This window comes from Pectinophora gossypiella, chromosome 3 (genome assembly GCF_024362695.1).
Source record: "Pectinophora gossypiella chromosome 3, ilPecGoss1.1, whole genome shotgun sequence".
NCBI classification, from domain to species: domain Eukaryota; kingdom Metazoa; phylum Arthropoda; class Insecta; order Lepidoptera; family Gelechiidae; genus Pectinophora; species Pectinophora gossypiella.
This window is the reverse complement of record NC_065406.1, coordinates 2,106,396-2,128,835: the sequence shown is the minus strand read 5'-3', so window position 1 is coordinate 2,128,835 and position 22,440 is coordinate 2,106,396. Positions and strand designations below refer to the sequence as shown.

General features: G+C 37.2%; 1 protein-coding gene across 3 annotated transcripts in view; it reads right to left on the bottom strand.

The window, feature by feature from the left end:
- Positions 1-22,440, bottom strand: part of LOC126380076 (titin) — a 111,609-nt gene that overhangs the window by 24,369 nt on the left and 64,800 nt on the right. For all 3 annotated transcript variants that reach the window (XM_050029280.1, XM_050029289.1, XM_050029300.1), the window contains exon 4: positions 951-1,086. In XM_050029280.1, coding sequence (XP_049885237.1) covers positions 951-1,079 — 129 coding nt within the window. In that variant the 5' untranslated portion in view covers positions 1,080-1,086. The remainder of the gene's footprint in view (positions 1-950; positions 1,087-22,440) is intronic.

The window sequence follows — 22,440 nt, the reverse complement described above, 5'->3', positions numbered from 1 at the left end:
CAGCTATAAAATACTTTTAAATAGAATTAAATTCAAATTCAAAAATTCAAATAATTTTATAAATTAAATAATATAAATTATTTATAATTGTAAATGTTATACTACTATTTAATTAATTTAAAAAGTAAGTAAACAGAAAAGGCGGGAACGGAAGTGAGAATAAATAAATAATTAATAAATTACGCGGCGAATGAAACAAATGACGAACGGGGTTGGATTGGTTCCCCGACTTTTCTAGGAGACGTTTGTTGTTGAAAGAGTTACGATGGAAATGAATAAATAGTCGATTAAGTCATGCAATTACAGTGTTTTCTTGAAAATTCAGTAATAGGAGGTTGTCAAAGATAAAATAGTATTTTATATCTTCCTCTTTGCAAGTCGATGGCGATCGATGCTATATTTTTGCTGACCAATAGTTGGCCACGCTTACGACATTGTCAGTGGCTTCGTGAAGGTCTTTAATAGTGCAGGTGTTAGGGCACTTAGGACAGCACAAAAGGAGAGCCATAGTTTGTGGTGATACTCCACACTCGCACTCATCGCAAGCATCAACCAGGTATCCCCACCTGCAGAGATTATGCTTGCAGCGGCCAACCTGTGTCCGGAGCCTATTTAAGGACTTCCATGTCGGCCACGCTAGATTGCTTCCAGGCGGGAGGCTTTCCGATGGAGCGATAAAAGGGGTGGGGGAACACTTCTACCGCCACAGATTATATAGTACTTATATACTATTCATACCTTTGTCCAGCCAAGTAGTTAATGCCATCTGCGGCAAATCTACAATAAGTCACGTCAAAAATACTATTCATAGTATTGCTTCTGACTATTACAAGAGCTATCGGAGTATTGTTAGGTGACGATAATATTGATCTAAAAGTACTATCGATATTTTGGCTACCGACCCTCTTTTAATATATAAAATATTATGTTATATTGGTTATAATAATTACCTTCCCATCCAACACAGTTTGTTCGGGTAAGCCACCCTGGTACTCGATGTTGTTGGCCTGCGAGCCGTAGTTGGACTGCGCCTGCGCCGCGCCCAGCGCACACGCCACCACCACCCATATCAGCGCCATCTTTATTCTGAAACAAACAACAACGTCATTATTATATTAGATTGTTTACTTTGATTCTATATCTTTGATTTTATTGATTTTTTGACAACTTCAAAAAATCGGACAAGAACAGGGGGTTAAAAAGCAATATTGCAATTTGACATTTGCGCATGTAAAAGTAAGTGCGCAATGCAAACAAATATGAAAATAGGAATATATTGCTTTTTAGGTGAATTGCTTTGATGTGACCTTTACGTATGTATGTATAACTATAAAGCATAAATCATGTATTATGGGAAAGTCACATATATCTCACGGTTGAAGTCTCGATGGAAAAGCGCCGGGTTTTTTACTTGATTTCTAATTTCTATTGGCTCAGTGAAACTTTAGTATCGTACCTGGTCTATTTATGGTGCAAACGAGTTGCATTATACATAATACGATACTTAGATATTACTTTCCTTCTTTGAGAAGATTAGTTTGAAAGAAAGAATTAAAATATTCTCCTCTTCTCTACTATCGTCTGGGTTGTGAGGTGGATTACCAACCCCATCAACCCTGGTGTCAGGGCTACTATTGAGCCGCCATAGGCCCCTGACTTGGCTTATGTAACTACTACTTACTTACATCAGTAAGTAGTAACCGGGACCAACAGCTTAACGTGCCTTCCGAAGCACGGATCATCTTACTTTCAATCAGGTGATCAGCCTGTAATGTCCTAACCAAACTAGGGATCACTATGTGATTTTTGTGATATGTCTCCACCGGGATTTGAACCCAGGACCTCCGGATCGTGAGCCCGACGCTCAAACCACTGGACCACGGAGGCCGATATGTATAGGTAGATGATGATGATGAGGAGCGAATATAAAACATAGAACATGTCCTGTCGTAAAATCTGACAGAGGAATTGTGTCCTTTCCAACATGGTGGACAATGGACATTTTTTTCGGGCATTTTCGGATCCCTTGTCACCATTAAGATCATCATATCCATCTTAGGATTTCATATCAACAAGTACTTTTAAAATTCAATAAAACACAACTAATTTGGACAAGTGGCAATTTATTTCAATAAAAAATGGCGTAATTATAGAACGTCTAGCGGGCGAGACGGGACGATTTATTAAAATCCTTATGTGTCTCGTTTAAAACTGGAATTTGCACAAGGATATCTGCTTGGCAAGTAACCTTTCACCGCGCCTGCGCGGTGCGGTGCTGTCAATTTGTAATGGACTACGCGACACTGAGGTTTTTGCTCTATTTTGACGAAGTAGATGGCGTGTTTACTCGTTAGTGGAGGGAAAAAGGTTTGTGTGGGATTGGTGGTTTTAATTTTAAGTGCAAACATGTGTATTTAATAGACCCTTCCTGATTATATAATTATCTCCAGTTAAAACAATCAAACTTAAAAAAATGTCAATGACCACAATCCCACAATCAATTCTTAATTCCATTTTAAAAAGAGATTTGCATAGAAAAATGTTCAATTATTTTTAATTTTCTTTTTATGACATCTATTGTCTATGTCCTTAATATTAATTTTATTTTTCTTAATTTTCAACTCTATATCGTAACAAAAGGCGAGACAATTATTTCTAGAACTCAAAATACATTTTCTTCGTTGCCATGTTGTTGTATCTACTAAGTATCCCCTTTAAAGAAAATATCCCCCCATTTACGGAGTCTTCTTCTTCTATCGTGTGGATTGTGAGGTGGATTACCAACCCCATCAACCCTGGTGTCAGGGTTATTACTGAGCCGCCATAGGCCCCTGACATGACTCATGTAACGACTACGGATATATATGTATTTACGGAGTCTTAACTACATTGTATAAAGAATTATAATAAAAAAATAAAAAACAAACATACACCGCATAGCACTCAGTTAGTGGACTTCATTTATAACTGTCAAAGTGCTTTTATATGCCAATTAAAATAACTTCTTTTCTACTATTAGAGACAATTATAAAATTCCATACACTCCATACAAATATTTTCGTTTAAAATGCACCGTAAGAAATGTAAAGAAAATTATAATTATTATACTTAGGTTTTATTTATTTTTGGCCCAATTAGGTATTATAAATACCAGCTGATATTTCAGTTCATCAACGTGTGAAAAGCTTAAATAAAATCCGTAAAGACCGATTCTCTGAAGAAGAACCTTAATTACACTATCTAGGAACTAACTTTAATGTAAAAAAGCTTATTTTGAAACTATCAAACTAAAATAAAATGACTTTCGTAAAAGATCAGGAGGTAACAGAGGCTTTTGTTACCATGTAGGTACTTAACTAAGTAAAAAGTAGGGAAATGAAACCTGTAACACAATTTCGAACTAGGATAGGCCACAGACTGCCACAGAGCTTATTTAAATAAGGAACGTAATGGTTTAGGGCCGATTTCTCTCAATACACAATAAGTATCCAGTCGACGAATACATAAATTGTTTCAAATTTGATTTTTTTTTTTATATAAAATATTGCTATTCCATTTATAAATAATTTATGCATTAAATAAATCGGCCCCTAAATAAATTCATCAGGGAAATCGGCTCGAGGCTCAAAGTCAGAGGAGGCAACCCTAGGTGTGGGTCTTACCTAGTCCAAAGCCTATCAGTGGCTGTACAACGCGGCAATGCCGTTAGTGATGGGTTCGTTTGGACTAGGGGACTTAAAAAGGCCACATCAAAGGAATTCATCTAAAAAGCAATATTGCGCATATATATATGTATAAATAAAAGTACAGGTGTATTAGGGATTACGGGCGTGAGTTTATGTATGTATGTATGTATATATAAAAGTATTTTTTTTTGTTTTGGTTTTCCCCGAAGGGTAAGGCAAAGGGAACTATGCCCATACAGCCATGTCTGACGTATTTTTTTTCCTGATGATTAATGAAATGATGAAAGGTGATGATGATGAAACCTAAGCCCCCACCCTCGGAGTAGACTCCTACTCCAAACCCCAAACGAATTAACTCAAAAGTCCGCATAAACTTTTGAGTTATGAAGCGGCTTCCCGGCACGAAGCGAAAATAGGCAGATACACTTTGTTCATTGAATACTCCAATATAATAACACTCGCGAATGTCTTCCGACTAACTTAATGCGATCATTAACCACAAAACACCACTTCGTATTAATTATTTAGATTACTCAATGAAGAAAGCAACTGTCCCGTTCCCGTTTCCCGCCGAAAAGCCATATAAAAGTAAGTGCGCAATGCAAACAAATGTCAAATAGCAATATTGTTTTTTTTTTTGATGAATTGCTTTGATGTGGTTTTTTAACCCCGGTCAGACTCAGAGCACTGGGTGTGACGAAGTTACGTATGTTAATGATTGTTTGACAAATTGCATTTTTTTTTACCTTAATTTCCTGTAATTGTCTTGGATGTACTTTTGTTGAATACATTTTAATCTAAGTACGTATATACGAGGAGCTCGGTGGCGCAGCGGTGAACGCGCTCGGTCTGCGATTGTTGCAGTTAAGCAACTTTCGCAAAGACCAGTCATAGGATGGGTGACCACAAAAAAAAAGTTTTCATCTCGAGCTCCTCCGTGCTTCGGAAGGCACGTTAAGCCGTTGGTCCCGGCTGCATTAGCAGTCGTTAATAACCACCAATCCGCACTGGGCCCGCGTGGTGGTTTAAGGCCCGATCTCCCTATCCATCCATAGGGAAGGCCCGTGCCCCAGCAGTGGGGACGTTAATGGGCTGATGATGACTTATATTTCTTAGTCCAGTTTAGGTGTTATGCGTATAAAGTTACTTAGTCCACACTTAATAAATAATCAAACTTAATATACATATTTATCATTACATGGCTGTGTTTGCGTTCAATAATTACTCACCTACCCACCGAATTCGTTGACTGTAACAAATGGAGACACTTATCTCCCAACGGAGTCCACTAAAACAGGTATCAGATTTAAATCCTTAAATGACAACTCACAAATGCATTAAATTCCAAATTTATCGACACATAACACCGGATTTGGTCGCTGGGAGGACATTGAACCAAAATTGGTGTTTTTAAAAAGAATTTTAAATTAAGTTGGAACTCGATAGGAGCTTTTAATAAGGATTTTTGAAATACTTTTCATTACAACGCGGCGAAAATAAAAACCTTATGCTGTTTATTCTCCCGGGCATATCGTGTCTACTGAAGGATCATTTCCTGTAAGAAGTTTTATGCATACTGTGGGATATCTATGGTTATGGCTTTTTGGCGGGACCGTGAACAACATGGTTGCTTTCTTCATTGAATAATCTAAATAATTATTACGAAGTAGTGTTTTGTGGTTAAGTTAGTGGGAAAACATACGCGATAGTGTTATTACTATAATAAACTAAACTTTACTTTACTTTTATAACGGAATATTCAATAAACAAAGTGTACCTATCTATTTTCGCTTCGTGCCAAGAAGCCGCTTTGTAACTCGCGTTTATGATGACTTTTGAGTTAATTCGTTTGGGCTTCGGAGTAGGAGTCTGCTCCGAGGGTGGGGGCTTAGGTTTCATCATTCATCGTCATTACCTTTCATCATTTCATTATTCATCATCAAGAAAGAAATGACGTAAGACATGGCTGTATGGGCATAGTTCTCTTTGCCTTGCCAAACTTGAAACAGAAATTTAAGGCAACAGGCCTGAGAGTGCTCTTGAAAGGATTATATTTGAAAGAATGAATCGACCCTAGTGAGTCGATAGCGATAATCGCTAAATGAGAGAAATAACAGTGAATGAAAGCAATATCCTCTATGTGAGAGAGTCTTAATGAGAGAAGGTTTGTGCGTATAACACTGTTTATAAATGTTATTCATACTATTATAGCTATTAGAACATTGCATTCAAACCAGCGAGTAGGTCCGAATGATTTGATTAACATATCCATAAGCCATGTGTGGGCAAATATGGTATCTACCAGTCCTACCACTTCTCACGCATTATTGCATAAGGTACAGTTGCTTTAGAATAACTTCCATTAAAAATCCATAAAAGAAAAGAGTATGGAGCGTGAGTAGTTCATGAAACACGTAGGCACAAATCGATTTTAGAAAATCATTATGCATTAGACTTTCCAGAATACGTTCCTCAAAAAAAATATAAGTAAAAAGTCCCTCATTGCATAGGCGTGTTGTCGTGTTAAATAAAAATAAACCAAATAACATGATTACAGCTACGAAAATCTAGCAACTTCAAAAGAATTTGACGACTTCAAAATAATTTGACAACTTCAAAATAATTTGACGACTTCAAAATAATTTGGCTACTTCAATATAATTTGGTTAGGTTAGTTCAAAATTCAATTAGAATTTTACCATCCAAGTAACTTTCTGAAAAGTCAATTGAACATGCCTTTGCCACAGATAATGGAATACTACCCTGATTTGGTATCCAATTTATGTTGGACGTCTTTTAAAAGAATTTGAATTGAGTTCCTTTTTGTTATCTTTTATTGTTTTGCCCTTATGTGCAATAAAGTGTAGTGAAGTAAGTTTAGTGTTTTGTGTTGTATTGAATAATTGCATACAAAATTGAAAATCTGTATTCTGCTATCACCAATCTTCTTCTATCTTGTGGGTTGTGAAGTGGATTGCCAACCTCATCAACCCTGGTGTCAGGGTTACTATTGAGCCGCTAAAGGCCCGTGACATGGCTCATGTAACGACTACTTACTTACATCAGTAAGTAGTAACCGGGACCAACGGCTTAACGTGCCTTAAGCGCGGATCATCTTACTTTCGAACAATCAGGTGATCAGCCTGTAATGTCCTAACCAAACTATGGACCATAAAGTAATTTTTGTGAAATGTCACCACCAGGAATCGAACCCAAGACCTCCGGATCGAGGTCGTTGCTAATAGACACCTGACACTGTACTCTATAACGACAGTTATTGGCATACCGGGTGGGCGCCGACTAGCTCCTACGCGTCATTGTGCCAATGTAAATACCAATGTAAAACCAATGCTAAATATTCATTCATAATTCATTGGCCACTTGATCATTGCTAGGACAATGGCAAGTACCTACACTTGGTAATTTGCTGTCAATAATCATAATTTTTCGCCTACGTACAGGTTGTTATAATCTGTACAGACATTGACATTTGTAATAGGCTATTTCCAACTAGTCAAATCAGTTACATTTTACTAAACGTCAAAACACGAAATCACTATGGATTTGTGTGAAAAAGTACACTGTGACGTCATAGAAAAATGTAATAAAATGTCGCACTTATTATTATTACGTTTTTTTTGAATAAAATTCATAAATAAGTAAGTTAAATTGAAAAAAGATAATGTTTTCTGTTAGTTTTACATTTGTCTTTATTTAGTACTTAATCAGAATTTCATAATTTATCTTGAACCTAGTACAAGACCCAATTAAGAAAAGACTTAAGTCAGATATTCGTAGAATAAAGTCTTCCAAGTTTGAATTTTTCATACGAAAAATTTGCTGTTCTATTTTCAAATATTTTTATTTGCAACTGTTTATTGCAACCATTGATGTCTTATAATATGTTATTATTGGATTGTAATCCTAGTAAAAGACCCAATTGGAACACCTTTTGAAAACATAATGAGGGACTCTCCAGGCTACGTTCCCCAATAAAAATATAGATGGCGCTGTACAAAGTTGCCTTCGTCAGACATATTCAACTTTTATCTTTGTTTTTGGGTGTAATGCGGCACATCACTGCTCGACATACTATAGATGCGTAATAGTGATTTTTGAATTTCGAATTCTGATTTTCGAATAGGTTCATCGATCGGCACATTGTACCCGGAATAAAAATAAACTTGCTTTACAAGTCAGTCGATTACATAAAATTACTAAATCTTTTAAGGGGCAATGTATACGTTTTTACAATAAGATTCCCATTGACATTCAGAATTTGCCTTTCAACTGCTTTAAGACAGTAGTTAAACAAAAACTTTCCAAAAAAGGTTATTATAAAGTTAGTGATTATTTAGAAGATATGAATGCATGGGATTAACTGTCTGAGAACTGATATTAGGCAGCTAAATTACTCAATTGTATATCAATATTTTATGTTTATTTTTATTTTTTTAAAGAACGTCTAGGGCCCTGTGCCGAGGTTTTTCTTGCAGCTTCTTTTCCCCGGCTATACAGGTTGTGAGAAGCTGCAGTAGTTTTAGGCAATTGAGACGTTCGTTATGTAAAAATTGACGATTCAAAGTGTAACTATGTTACCTACTGAATAAAGATATTTTTGAATTTGAATTTGAATTTGAGTTACATAAACAGCCTATATACGTCCCTGCTGCTGGGCACAGGTCTCCCCTCAATCAACCGGAGGGTGTATGGAGCATACTCCACCACGCTGCTCCAATGCGGGTTGGTGGAGGTATTTTTTTGCGGCTAATAGCCGGGACCAACGGCTTAACTTGCTTAGCTTAACTTGAAGCACGGAACCCGGACCTCCAGATCGTTAGCCTAACGCTCTAACCACTAGACCACGGAGGCTGTTAAAATAGGTTACTTAAACTAAATCAAAAGAGATCCTTTTTACGAAACGTCAAAACGAAAGTTTTCTTTAGAGTTTGTATAGAAATACTGTCCTGTGACATCATCCATAATAAAAAGCGGTCAAACATCGTACTCATTGTTACTTAATTCATAAATAAAATTCGAAAATAAGTCGAAAAGTAAAATGAGACTGATTTATATTTCTAGATTGGCATTTTATAATTTATGTTTGACTCAGTGAAATACCCTATTCCATTTCAATTCTTTTAATATTATTAATGACGGCTTTTTCTTTTTAAATATTTTCTGTAGGCTCAAAAGAAAAAAGACCTTCTTGGGTGGTTAGTGCATTTTCATATGAATGCGAAAAGTAGCAGGTACTTAACACCTGATAACTTTGAGATACTGAAAGTTTATCTCATGACCGTAATAATACGGTGACGGATAAAGTATGTGGACGCTGAATCATCTAAATTCATCTAAGAAAGCAATATTGCAATTTGACATTTGCGCATATGAAAAGTAAGTGCGCAATGCATACAAATGTCAAATAGCAATTGCTTTCTTAGATGAATTGCTTCGATGTGGCCATTTTAACCCCCTGATTGGATGTATGGTCCTGGATGGCATGTTTTTTTTTTTTTTATTTATTTGGGATAACAAACAGTTACATATTATAATGTTACAAATTGTAATAGCTTAAAACAAAATTTATCTTAACATGCAACCAACTACATTATCCACAGCTTATGTATACAGTTTACATTTTTAGGATCTCGTTAAGATGCGTGCTGACAACTGTACCCACATTTACGCAAACTATACGCAGTTATGTATAACTATACGTAAATGTAGGCATATGAAAATAGGTACAGTTTCTATTTAAGTATATAATATTGAAATATTGAAATAAATTTCCCAGGTGGATGGCGCCAGTGTTAGTAGACTCAACGTTATTTATGTAATTATAGGTTTTATTCTTGGGTGTGTCGAATTGATAAACTGAAACAAATCACTGTAACAATGCGCCATCCCTACAGTCCGGTTTTTTTCTTTAACCTAACAGAAATCTTAAGTACCTACTGATTATGCGATTGGCCGGTTAAACTGCTGCCGCTCATAGCACCAATTTTATTTAGTACTGAGGTTCTAAATGTAGTTGTGTTAGCATGTTAGCATGTTAAGCATTCCCGGCTAATATCCTCTTATGTCTTAGAAATCAGAATCAGAAATCACAATCATTTATTCAACGTAATTATCATGGATAAACTAGTTGAAGGTCAATGTAACATTTTTGAATTTACGTCATTTCGCAAGGCGTTATGGCTGAGGAGAAGAAATAACAAGAAACTGCAACAGCAACACATCTTTTAAATCAATGTAGGTATACATTACAAGTTATAAACTAGAGGAACATATTTAATACCAGACATTTTTATAATTTAGGTAATCATTAATATTATAATAAGCTTTTTTACATAAAGAGAGCTTTAAATTTTTTTTCTGTCAAATTCAAAATATTATCTGGTATTTTATTGTAAAAACGTAATGTATACGGTTTTCGCACAACCCCAAATAAGATGAATTTAATTTACTTAATCTAGAATTTTGAATAGCTTCTTTCTTCTTCATCTTTTAAGTCGGTCATTAATCTTACTACCCACACAAGAGAAGAAGAATATTCCCCCTATTCCTAGTAGTCTTACCGAGTAGTCTTACCAGTTGAACTACTGGGAATTTCCTTCCCAATAGACTTACTGGTAGGACCTCTTAAAAAAACACAGATAATTAAAAACACACAGAGATAAAACACAGATATCTGTGTTTTATGTCGAAAATAAAAACTGGCTGTATTGTAGCTCTGCTTACTGCCCAGCAAGTATTACAAGCGATTGTAATCCTTATGTACCCACTATACTCCCTCAACATTTTATAAGCCGCCTATAAATTATGAAATAGGCTATTCCGATAGGTTGGTACCGAGTAGGGATTAAATATCAAATTAACGGTCCCGTGAGATTCCCGTGCCGACATAAATCAGGTTCTGTCGCCACTTGAGACCGGAATTCTCAGCCGTTTGAATAATATTCTAAAGCATTTATGTCCGCCTGAGATTGAAGCCATACTCTTTTATTCAAGAGGAAGAAAGAGAAATAAGGTTTTTATCGTTGAACTGAACACCTTTAAGTACCCACTAATTACTTAGTTCTAATAATAACATAATATAAGACATCAATGGTTGCAATAAACGGAAAAATATTTGAAAATGGAACAGCAAATTTTTGTATGAAGAATTCAAACTTGGAAGACTTTATTCTAATCTACGAATATCTGACTTAAGTCTTTTCTTAATTGGGTCGTGTCCTAGGTTCAAGATAAATTATGAAATTATGTTTACTAAATAAAGACAGATCTAAAACTAACTGAAAACATTTTGTTTTTTTTTTATTTAATAATTTATTTATGAATTTTAATCAAGAAAATCGTAATAGGTACGTAATAAGTCCGACATTTTATGACGTTTTTCTATGACGTCACTATAGTGTGCTTTTTCATACAAATTACATTTATTTATTTTAGCATTTACAATAGGTGTTTGCTTATATTTATATGTACAAATTTATTCCCAATGACTTATTTATTTATGTTTAAAAAAACGTCTTTCTTAGCACTTCATAATACAGAGCAAAACCGTGCATATCCGTTGTATAACCAAACCGTCTAAATCCTAATATACTGTTTTCTATAGAGGCTTTCAAGGCATAAATCAAGTCCCTACAACTAGTTCCAAACGGGATTCTGAGCACTCCGTTTAAGGCGGCAAGGTTATCAAACTAACCATGTTATGCCCCATGGCTTTGTCCTTTTTGGGAAATGTAACGGAATGCATCTGATTGCTCTGGAGTGCAGTGAGTGAAGTCACTTCCTGGCTACATGACTACCCAGCCAGAATATATCTATTCATACATGGTATTAGTCTTCTTATCGTTTAGGTTGTGAGATGGAATACCAGCCTCATCAACCCTGGTGTCAGGGTTATCAGCCGCCAAAGGCCCCTGACATGGCTCATGTAACGATTACTTACCTACATCAGTAAGTAGTAACCGGGACCAACGGCTTAACGTGCCTTCCGAAGCACGCCGTTAAGCGCTAGCCCAAACACGCGAGACGCGTTTTAAGAGAGCTGTTTTGAACTCTGCTAAGTTCTATCTAATGTGAAACTTGATGATAATGTCTTCTTCACAGAATTCTGTATAGTAATATGTGGATGTTGTTGTTGGCTGTACATAAACCTAAATTGTTTAGTGCTAATACTATAATGTAATGATTGTGTACTGCTGTTTTTCATCTCAAATAAAATAAAAAACACCTTCACCAACCCGCAGTGGAGCAGCGTGGTGGAGTATACTATAATGACTCATAAACAGTATTAGGTATTGTTACATAAAATCTTAAATGAAGACTTGTTTGTCGACTGACCTTTTAAACGGATACCTTTGGTGTCGTAGACTTTATGCATCCATTATGCAACCTACTCCCACTGCCAAGTTGCCAAGTTTTCCTTGATCAAGACCATACTATACGTACAAATTGGTTAGGTATTATAGTAAAAAATATTCAAGTATGAAATCGGATGTTTGGGAAAAATGTTGAAAAGCATTTTATTATGCTTAAATTCTTCTTCTATGTGGGATGTGCTGCCAAAGGCCCCTGACGTGGCTCATGTAACGACTACTTACTTACATCAGTAAGTAGTAACCGGGACTAACGGCTTAACGTGCCTTCCGAAGCACGGATCATGTTACCTTTTGGACAATCAGCCTGTAATGTCCTAATCAAACTAGGGATCACAAAGTGATTTTTGTGATATGTCACCACCGGAATTCGAACCCGGGACCTCCGTAAAGATATCCAAAATAGTAATGCTTACATTGTTATCATAATAAATAATTATACTCCTCCAAATTTATTCCATAAAAGGGATAATTGTGCCTATCTACATTCAATTCCAGACCCTATTTCGCGAGCATTAAGTTTACTTTGGCTTCTTTCTTTTCTTTTTTTTTCTTTACCGAATGTTTGGAATAGTAAAGTAGAGCATATGTTATGCTCCATACCCCCTCCAATTGATTGTTATGATGTATGTATGTATAGGCCGTTTATGTTATGTGTAGAAAAAAATGTAAACCCGTCTTAACGTAATAGGCGAAAAAAGCACATGATCTAACAACATAATCCGACTTCAATTCTAATAGCTGTCAAAATGTAAACGATTGGTCAATGTCAAAAATCACGTGCAAAAAACCAAATTAGAGCCATCAATCAACTTTACCACCATAACACAGTAGCCTGACATACAAAACCTGCATACTTACTTGCAAAAACCAATACAACATCGGTTTACAACGTTACTTAAACTCTAAATGTGCAGAAATGAAGCCTAAAGCTCATTGACTAAAGGCTAGGGTAGGTGAAGAGTTAAGCTTGTTAGGTTGTGATGACGTAAACCCGGTCGACCTCCGTAATTCTTTTTTGGAAGTACAACTTTCACTTTTTGCGAGTGCGAGATGCCAATCTATACATAACCATACGTACATACATTTGTATGGGAATGTAAGGTGTACCTTTATATTCAATGTTGCGTCACACACACATTATAGGTTTACACACATGTGAGGTGATGTGTGTGTGATATCATTAAAAATAAGGAAACGGTTTATTAAATCATATATTTGGAGCATTGCACTCTATGGAAGTGAAACGTGGACTATGACACAGAGAGACAGAGAGAGATTGGAAGCGTTTGAGATGTGGTGTTGGCGAAGGATGGAGGGTATAAGCTGGACTGAAATGGTGTCAAATGAAAAAGTGCTGGAAAGAGTTGAAGAAAAGAGAACCATATTGAAGACTATAGAGAACCGGAGAGGAAATATGATTGGCCACCTGATACGACACGATTCATTTATAACAAACATTATAGAAGGAAAAATTGAAGGGAAGAGAGGAAGGGGTAGACCTAGGATAACATTTATGAAACAAATAAAAGAGAAGGTGCAGGTCGTGTCGTATCGGGAGGTGAAGGTTTTGGCGGGAAGAAGAGAGGAATGGCGGTTACTCCACCGACAAGAGCGCAGCTCTTAAATAGAGAGAGAGACACATGTGAGGAGATTTTTCTTGCAGCTTCTTTTCCCCGGCTATACAGGTTGTGAAAAGCTGCAGTAGTTTTAGGCGGATGAGACATTCGTTATGTAAAAACTTTTTTTTTGACGTGACTTATTGTAGACTTGCCGCAGACGGCATTAACTACTTGGCCGGAAAAATGGGGAGCGCTGAAGCTCACCCGATATATAAAAATTGACGGTTCAAAGTGTAACTATGTTACCTATTGATTAAAGATATTTTATTTAATTTTGAATTTTATACTTGTTGATTACACAATAGAACAGACAAAAAAATAACATACAATAAGATTGAGAAGGGAATGTTCAGTTGGTTTGGACAAGTAGAGCGGATGAAGGATAACAGGATTACGTAAGCAGTATAAAGCAAAGGTTGGTGGTAGGGCTGGCATTAACTTTTTTGACAAATTAAACCGTAAGTCTCATTAAATGTCAAAATATGATAGTGCGACAGGGTTCTAAAGTGGGTACATGATATTGCTCATGACTGTACACCGCACCGTTTGTTTATTGTTTTATTGGTAAGGCGGTTAAAGTGCCGTATTTTATGAAAGAGAAATATCGTGAGAAATACGTTGAGAATTCAGAACTGCAACTTAAATATTTGGTTCAAATTTTGTGCACGAAATTGACAAATTGCAAAATATGTAAACGTTTAACGAATGCTTAAAAAAAGTAAATTTCAATCTTTTTTGAAAGTGAAACACTTGAAAGCTTACGGTCATGAGCAATTATCATGTACCCACTTTAGGACTCTGTCGCACTAACATTTTTGACATTTAGTGAGACTTACAGTTCAATTTGTCAAAAAAGTTAATGTGACATGATACCAAAGTGTATACATATTAATGCTCGTGACCGTACACAATTAAAAACTTTAGTAAACGTTAGTCGTCACTGTAGTCGTGTGGTTCACCGGCTTGCTTCTCAAACTGGGAGCGCCTGTTTGAACCCCTTTACCCACGGAATAGAAGAAAGAGGTAGGAACGGCTGCGGAAAAGGAAAGGGACGGGTACCTTTTCCTTTTCGGCGGAAAAGAAAATGACAAATATAACTTAAAATAAAATTAGATGGTGTTTACAGGAATTAGCACCAATATAAGTATGTAATTTACCTACTACTGGTAGTCCAGCTGTACTACCGTCTGCGCATACGCAACCAATATGGCGTCCTTGCGCGCGCCGCCGTGCCCTACATTCGGACAATCGCTACAATAGCGCAGGGATATCCGTTCGCCTCTACTCTATTAGAATGGTCAACTATTTTAAGAAATTAATTTTGTAATTCTCCGAATGGTAATATTGGCTATTGATTCAATTGTGATTCTTGTCTGTGGTCAAACATTAGCGAATACAATAACGTAAATAATTTGCTATGCCTCTGTGGTTAAGCGTTGGGCTCACGATCCGGAAGTCACGGGTTCGAAACCCGGTGGGGACATATTACAAAAATTTAAATTTTCAAAAAAGGGAAGTAGATCCGTGCTTCGGAGGCCACGTTAGGTAGTCGGTCCCGTAGTCATAACATGAGCCCTGTTAAGGGCCTTTGGCGGCTCAATAGTAACCTTGACGCCTGGGTTGATGAGGTTGGTGATCTACGTCACAACCCACACAATATAAGATTTGTTATGTTTATTTTGGAAAAAAATATCTGATCTGTTCAGTAATAGTGATTATAATCCGGATTTCTGTCTAATTTTCAGCATATTGCACCTTAAGTAAACTATTAAATATATTTTTCTTTATTAAAATTCATAAATAAAATTAAAATAAAGAGAAAAGAAAACGTTTTTTGTCACTTTTAGATGTGTCTTTATTTAGTAAATGAGAATTTCATAATTTATCTTTGACCTAGGTAACTACCCTGTTATGGTAATTTATCGACATAATGTATCGGATACTATCTTGACCGGTTGTTGCGCATGAGTGCGAATCTTTATCTTTCAATGCGTCGGTGTCGAAATCAGAAGCGTATTGAATTTGATTTGAACACCTAGGTCGGTTGTTAGACAGATATAGACACCTAAAATAACACAACCACACACCGGACACTTCATACAAAACACCTCGATTTACACAGACACTACACATTGACGTCATCGTACATGACTACTAGTCAAATTCTAGTCTAAAACAATGTTCGAAGGGGGTGAGGTAAACCTAGCTCAGACGCTGGTGGGGAGCGGAGAGTTGCCGTTCTATATGTAGTGTTATTCCTTAATCTATGCTATTATTACGCAAGCGGTCACATACCTACAAGTTTTTATAATCGATGCTGCTTATATAAACGGGCTGTTTGCAGATGGGTTTGTTAGATAACCAACCAGATTTGGATGATACTGCTCTTGATTCCAGCAGACAGCTCCTTTATTTTAATTTATATCACACACTGGACACTTCATAAATAAAACACCTCGTTTTACACAGACACTACACATTGACGTTATCGTACACGCGCATCTGTGTGTGTGACGTCTGGCGCCGATACGATTGAAGACTAAAGTAAGATCGAGGGGGTGAGGTAAACCTAGCTCAGCCGCTGGTGGGGAGCGGAGAGTTGCGTAGTATTCTTTACTCTATGACGAGGGTTGCTGAAGTTGGTACAACCTCATAGGTAACCCCTATGAAGAAGAAGGATACTTGTGTTATGTTTATTTTTTTAAAGAACGTCTAGGGCCCTGTACCGAGGTTTTTCTTGTAGCTTCTTTTCCCCGGCTATACAGGTTGTGAGTAGCTGCAGTAGTTTTAGGCGGATGAGACGTTTGTTATGAAAAAATTGGCGATTCAAAGTGTAACTATGTTACCTACTGAATAAAGATATTTTTGAATTTGAATTTGTGTAAGTTATTCAAATACCTTATTATTGTCCTTACAATCCATTTAGCCAAGCACAACGAGACATTCTGAACTAGCTGACTCACACGACCGGTCTAACTTGTTCGGTTCGTAAATTAATTCGCAATCGAAGTCATTTATCCATCAGAAAGTATAATTTATCCATTAATAACATTAAACATACTTGCTTAATATACTTTTGATTTGCTAAATTCATAATAACCCTGCCTTGTTCGGCGGTGCGGTGCACTTACTATATACACACCTCTACCTGGTGTAAGGTTGTGAGGTGAAATACCAACCTCATTAACCCTGGCGCCAGGACATTATTGAGCCGCCAAAGGCCCGGTATGGTATGGTAGAGAAAGTTGCTATGTGGCATAAGAATGATGCAGATGGAGAACCGGAAAGGATTCACAACAAGACATAACGTGAATACTTCTTCTATCGTGTGGGTTGTGAGGTGGAGTATCAACCTCATCAACCCTGGTGTCAGGGTTATTACAGAATCGCCAAAGGCCCCTGACATGGTTCATGTAACGACTACTTCCTTAAATCAGTAAGTAGTAACCGGGACCAACGCCTTAACGTGCCTTACAAAACACGGATCATCTTACTTTCGGACAATCAGGTAATCAGCCTGTCCTAACCGAAATTTTTATGATATTTCCCCACCGGGATTTGAACCCGAAAAATACTTATCTACGTCTATTTACTTTCGCATTCATATTTCACTACCGTTTCGCTCCAGAAGAACGTGTATGGCGAGCATCGTGGCGTTAAATTCCGCCTTTCAGCGTGTCGTAACCGTAAAATAACACAGATTCATGAGCCGAATAATCTCCCTCAGTATTCGGTACTGTGTCAATAACACCCTGTATAGAAATTGCACTGCTACGTCATGAAAAGCCTACCGTTCTGGCGCGGCGAGCGCCAGCAGCGATGTCGGTACCCCGACATCGGCCCCTGCCGGCGTGGTCGACGATTTTCGACGAAAGTATTGTATGTAACTCGTTTGTACGGTAATATGTATACACTTTGGTACCATGTCACATTAACTTTTTTGACAAATTGAACTGCAAGTCTCACTAAATGTCAAATGTGTTAGTGCGACAGAGTCCTAAAGTGGGTACATTATATTGCTCATGACTGTACTCTAGCGTATTGTTCATTTAAGTTTTGTTATAGTTTTCTTTTAATTTCGGTTCAATAGTTAACGCAATCTATGATATCCTGTTATTGGCTATGACACACTATGTAATTTAGATACTTTAACTTTACCTGTAAAACTGCTGTTGGATATCTTATGAATAAAATAAAAAATATAAATAAATAAAAAGTTCAAAGTTCTTTATTTGTAAGAATACAGGTACAAAATGATCTTATAGCTAGGATGTCCGCCATATTCGACCTTATAATTCAGGTATACAAATTAATCATAAAATAATAAAAAAACAATAAAAAAAAAATGTTCAGGTTTACAAATTATTCAGCGATGAAATATGTACGTACATTAGAGACTTTTCTTTTTTAGAATTAAAAACTCCTTGCAGTAACCTACCAAGTTCAGCGCCATCTATCCAGCAGGTAGTATAAAAAAATTAAAAAAAATGTCCCTCATTTATTTGGAGTTACTAATAATATTAAAAAAAAAAAATATAATTGTACAAACCCCTTTCCTTGCCACGCCCATTCGAATCAAGATCGATACTGCCAATTCGGCGTCTTTATATGGAATGTTATAATTATTCTCAAGAAGGCAGTGCCTCTGTCAAATAAATATTATTTTTATTTCTGCATATTGTACTGTCAGAAAGCTAATTAATAATTTGTTATGTTTTATTTTATTTATTTTTTTATGAAGAGAAAATATCGTACAGATTCATGATACCAGACAATTTCTTTTTGATTTGAATTATATTGGGGTTTTCATATACGATCTCTGTGGTCCAGTGGTTGAGCGTTGGGCTCACGATCCGGAGGTACCACAAAAATCACTATGTGATTCCTAGTTTGGTTAGGATATTACAGACTGATCACCCGAGAAACGTGATAAAATGTCGGACTTATTATTACGTTATTCTTGATAAAAAAAATCATAAATAAGTTAAATAGAATAAAGAAAATTTTGTCGTTAGTTTTTGATCCGTCTTTATTTAGTAATTAGAATTTCTTAATTTATCTTGTAAACCACCCAATTATTACTCAATTATTCAGCTTATTTCTAGAAGAAATCTCTTCCAGCAGACCGGGAAAGAGATAAACTATAAACTAAGAGAGGGAAGATAGGAGGGCAGAAAACTTATTCTTCATTATCAACAGTTCCGAGGAACAAAAACTCAATCCTTACGCCTCATCAGTTGGGCTAAAAGAGGCTGGGCCACGGGTGGTCAAGACAGCACAAAATGCTTATTACTGCAACGGCCGACGTCAACCAATCGCCCATTATTATCGAGTTACGCCGATACGCCTAAATATTCATAAATTATTTAGTAAAATAAGGCTTTACGCAAGCTACAGTCACGATTCGTGACATTATTTAACACTTTCAAGGACATAACGTCTAATGACGTTCCGATTCCAAGTTGTCATACTCTCATACTACCTATTATGAACCATCAATGACCCATGGTCTCTGTCCGAGAAAGGGTTAAAAGAACGACTGGCTCTGCAGGTTCTGAGTTCGACTCCCGGTGAGGACACGTCCAACAAAAATAACACTTTGCGAGGTCTCGGTACCCTTGCTTCTCATATCTTTATTTTTAACATGGTATACACAGACCGCAGGTCTCAAACCGAAGTCGCTAAGTCTGCGTCCACCCTAACCATCTCGTTACGATTTATCACGACTCGCTAAATGCACCCCACAAAAACCATATTTATGGAGGTGGTGCGCGAGCGCAAAAAATATCAATTACGTTGCGCCCGCGCCGACCCAAATTGTACGCCAATGTACGCCTTTGATGTATGGAACGAAAATAACTCGCCTACTGCCTCTGTTTCAGTAGCGAATCTCGGAGGTTGCTAGAGGGTTCAACACCCCCAAAGGTCCCTTGGCAAATTAATGCCTTTCTTTACTTACGATGAATGTGAAAAAGAGAAAGAACTAGTTTTTTTAAGTTAAGTTTTTGTCTGCTAGATTTCTATATTATGAGTATTATTCAAAACGACCTCCGTAGTCCAGTGGTTGAGAATTGGGCTCGCGATTTGGAGATCCCGGGTTCGATTCCCGGTAGGGAAATATCACAAAAAATACTTTGTGGTCCCTAGTTTGGTTAGGACATTACTGGCTGATCACACGATAGAAGAAGTATTCACGTTATGTCTTGTTGTGAATCCTTTCCGGTTCTCCATCTGCATCATTCTTATGCTACATAGAAACTCTCTCTACCATACCATACGACACCATACCATACCATACATCACTTTACTATACCATATACCACCATACCATACCATACACTGCCGTACCATACCATATACCACCATACCATACCATACATCGCCTTACCATACCATATACCACCATACCATACCATACACCGCCGTACCATACCATATACCACCATACCATACCATACATCACCTTACCATACCATATTATGTACCATACCAACGCCATGCCATTACCACCATACCCCGTCACTCAATACGTCATGCTGCAGAAAATGCTGTTCGGATGGAAAAATGCCATCAAAACGATAAGAAGACTACCATATTATAATTTATTAAATTTAATAAATAAATAAGAAAAAAAATAGGGTCCTGCCCAAGCAAAAGACCTAGATCTGCCACTGTCCTATTAAGTGTCAAGTTTTTCTTAACATTTCTCGAATGAAATGAGATCAGTAATTGTAGTTAGCTTTACGGTTTTTTTTGCAAAAAAGGAAACAATTACAAAAACTGGCAACACCAAGATCCTTTACGGCGTTGGAACATAGCGATACGTTCTTGCGACTGCCGATTGGAAACGATCAACAATGTTACAGAAACAGACTATCAATCAACGGATGTGAATGTTGTGTTAACTTATTTTCAACTCTACGACATAAATTTACGCGAATGAAGGTTAAATTCTAATTCAAAAAATTGTAGCGTTGACAGCGACTCCCCGAACGGCGACTGCTTGACATCACATCTGTCATTTACATGTTCAGTTCAAAACACAATTTTAATCACGCTACATACAATATTTTTTTCCCACTGAAAATAAGGCCACTCGCCGTAAAGAGACTCGCCGTAGCGAGGGTCGCCGTTCGGAGAGTCGCTGTCAACGATACAATTCAATTCAAATATATTTATTCCGGAATAATTACATCCATATTGTGTTAGTAACAAACAATGTTAAAAAGTCCTATCTCACAATAGGACATTTTGGGGCGTCACCACCATCGCGCCATCACCGCTTTGTGGCCGACACCGAATCACTCGCTGGTGACTTTTGACGTGACTTATTGTAGATTTGCCGCAGATGGCATTAACTACTTGGCCGGACAAATGGGGAGCGCTGAAGGCTCTCACCCGGTATAACGTTTAAGACAGCAGGCTTGAGGGTGCCCAGTTGGGCGCGAACCTCGGCTCAGGGCGTCGTCTGACAGGAAAAATATTTGAAAGAATTAAACGACCCTAGTGGGTAAAAGAGGCAGGCAGACCTTCGAGAAAATAAAGTTTACCTATATTTATATATACTTATATAAAAACTGGCGATTCAACTGAATAAACATATTTTTGAATTCGTGTTTGGATGATAAAGTAACTATTACAGAATCACACAAATATATAAGCGGCTCAATTTGTTAAGACTTTGTTTATTTTCATAATACTTTTAGCAGACCTCCCGAGCCGATACAACAAAAATCATCTACTTAAAGTTAATTTTATTCACATTACATGTAAATCATAATTTCGTTAAAACGGTTCATAATTAAGGTCCAAAATTAATCTTGTTACGAAGAGGTAAATGGAAATCTTTTACATTTTACACCTTTTAATTCTTTTTTTATAAATAAGTAAGTAAGTAAGTAGACAGCCTATATACATCCCACTGCTGGGCACAGGCCTCCCCTCAATCAACCGGAGGGGGTATGGAGCATACTCCACCATGCTGCTCCAATGCGTGCTCGTATGGGTGGTGAGACCAATAACCGACCTTATCAACCCCGGTGTCAAGGTTACTGAGCCGCCAAAGGCCCCTGATATAGCTCATGCAACGACTTACTTACTCACTTATAATGATGTTAATGATCCATTAAGTTAAAAAGGACACAATCACTCTGGCGGAGTTTACAACATGCAAACGACTGCTGCTCTACAATTATAAGCTAAGAAAGTTAATTATTTTAAATATTTGTAAGTTTAACCGCACCCCGGACACTTCATACAAAACACCTCGTTTCACACAGACACTACACATTGACGTTATCGTACACGCGCATCTGTGTGTGTGACGTCTGATGCCAATACGAACAAAGACTAAAGTAGAACCGAGAGGGGGTGAGGTAAATCTAGCTCAGCCGCTGGAGGGGAGTTGCCGTTCTACACGTAGTATTATTACTTGTTCTATGGTATAATCCGGCTAAATCCCTCCTCAGCCGTTTAACCCCGTACATAGTAACAGCCGGCCCATTGAAGTGTCGCAGTAACGAGTAGATCCCTGATACTGCGCGCGCGCTTGTTAGCGGACTACACAGTGTAGCCGGTACAAGGGGTTTGGAACGCTCTATACTATTGGATTTCGAAGGGATTTTAGAACTGACAGAGTCTAAATTCACCTCGGGGCTGCCAGAGTCACTAACCATAATAGATAAGACAACATCTTCTTCTATCGTGTGGGTTGTGAGGCGGATGACCAACCTCAAAACCCTT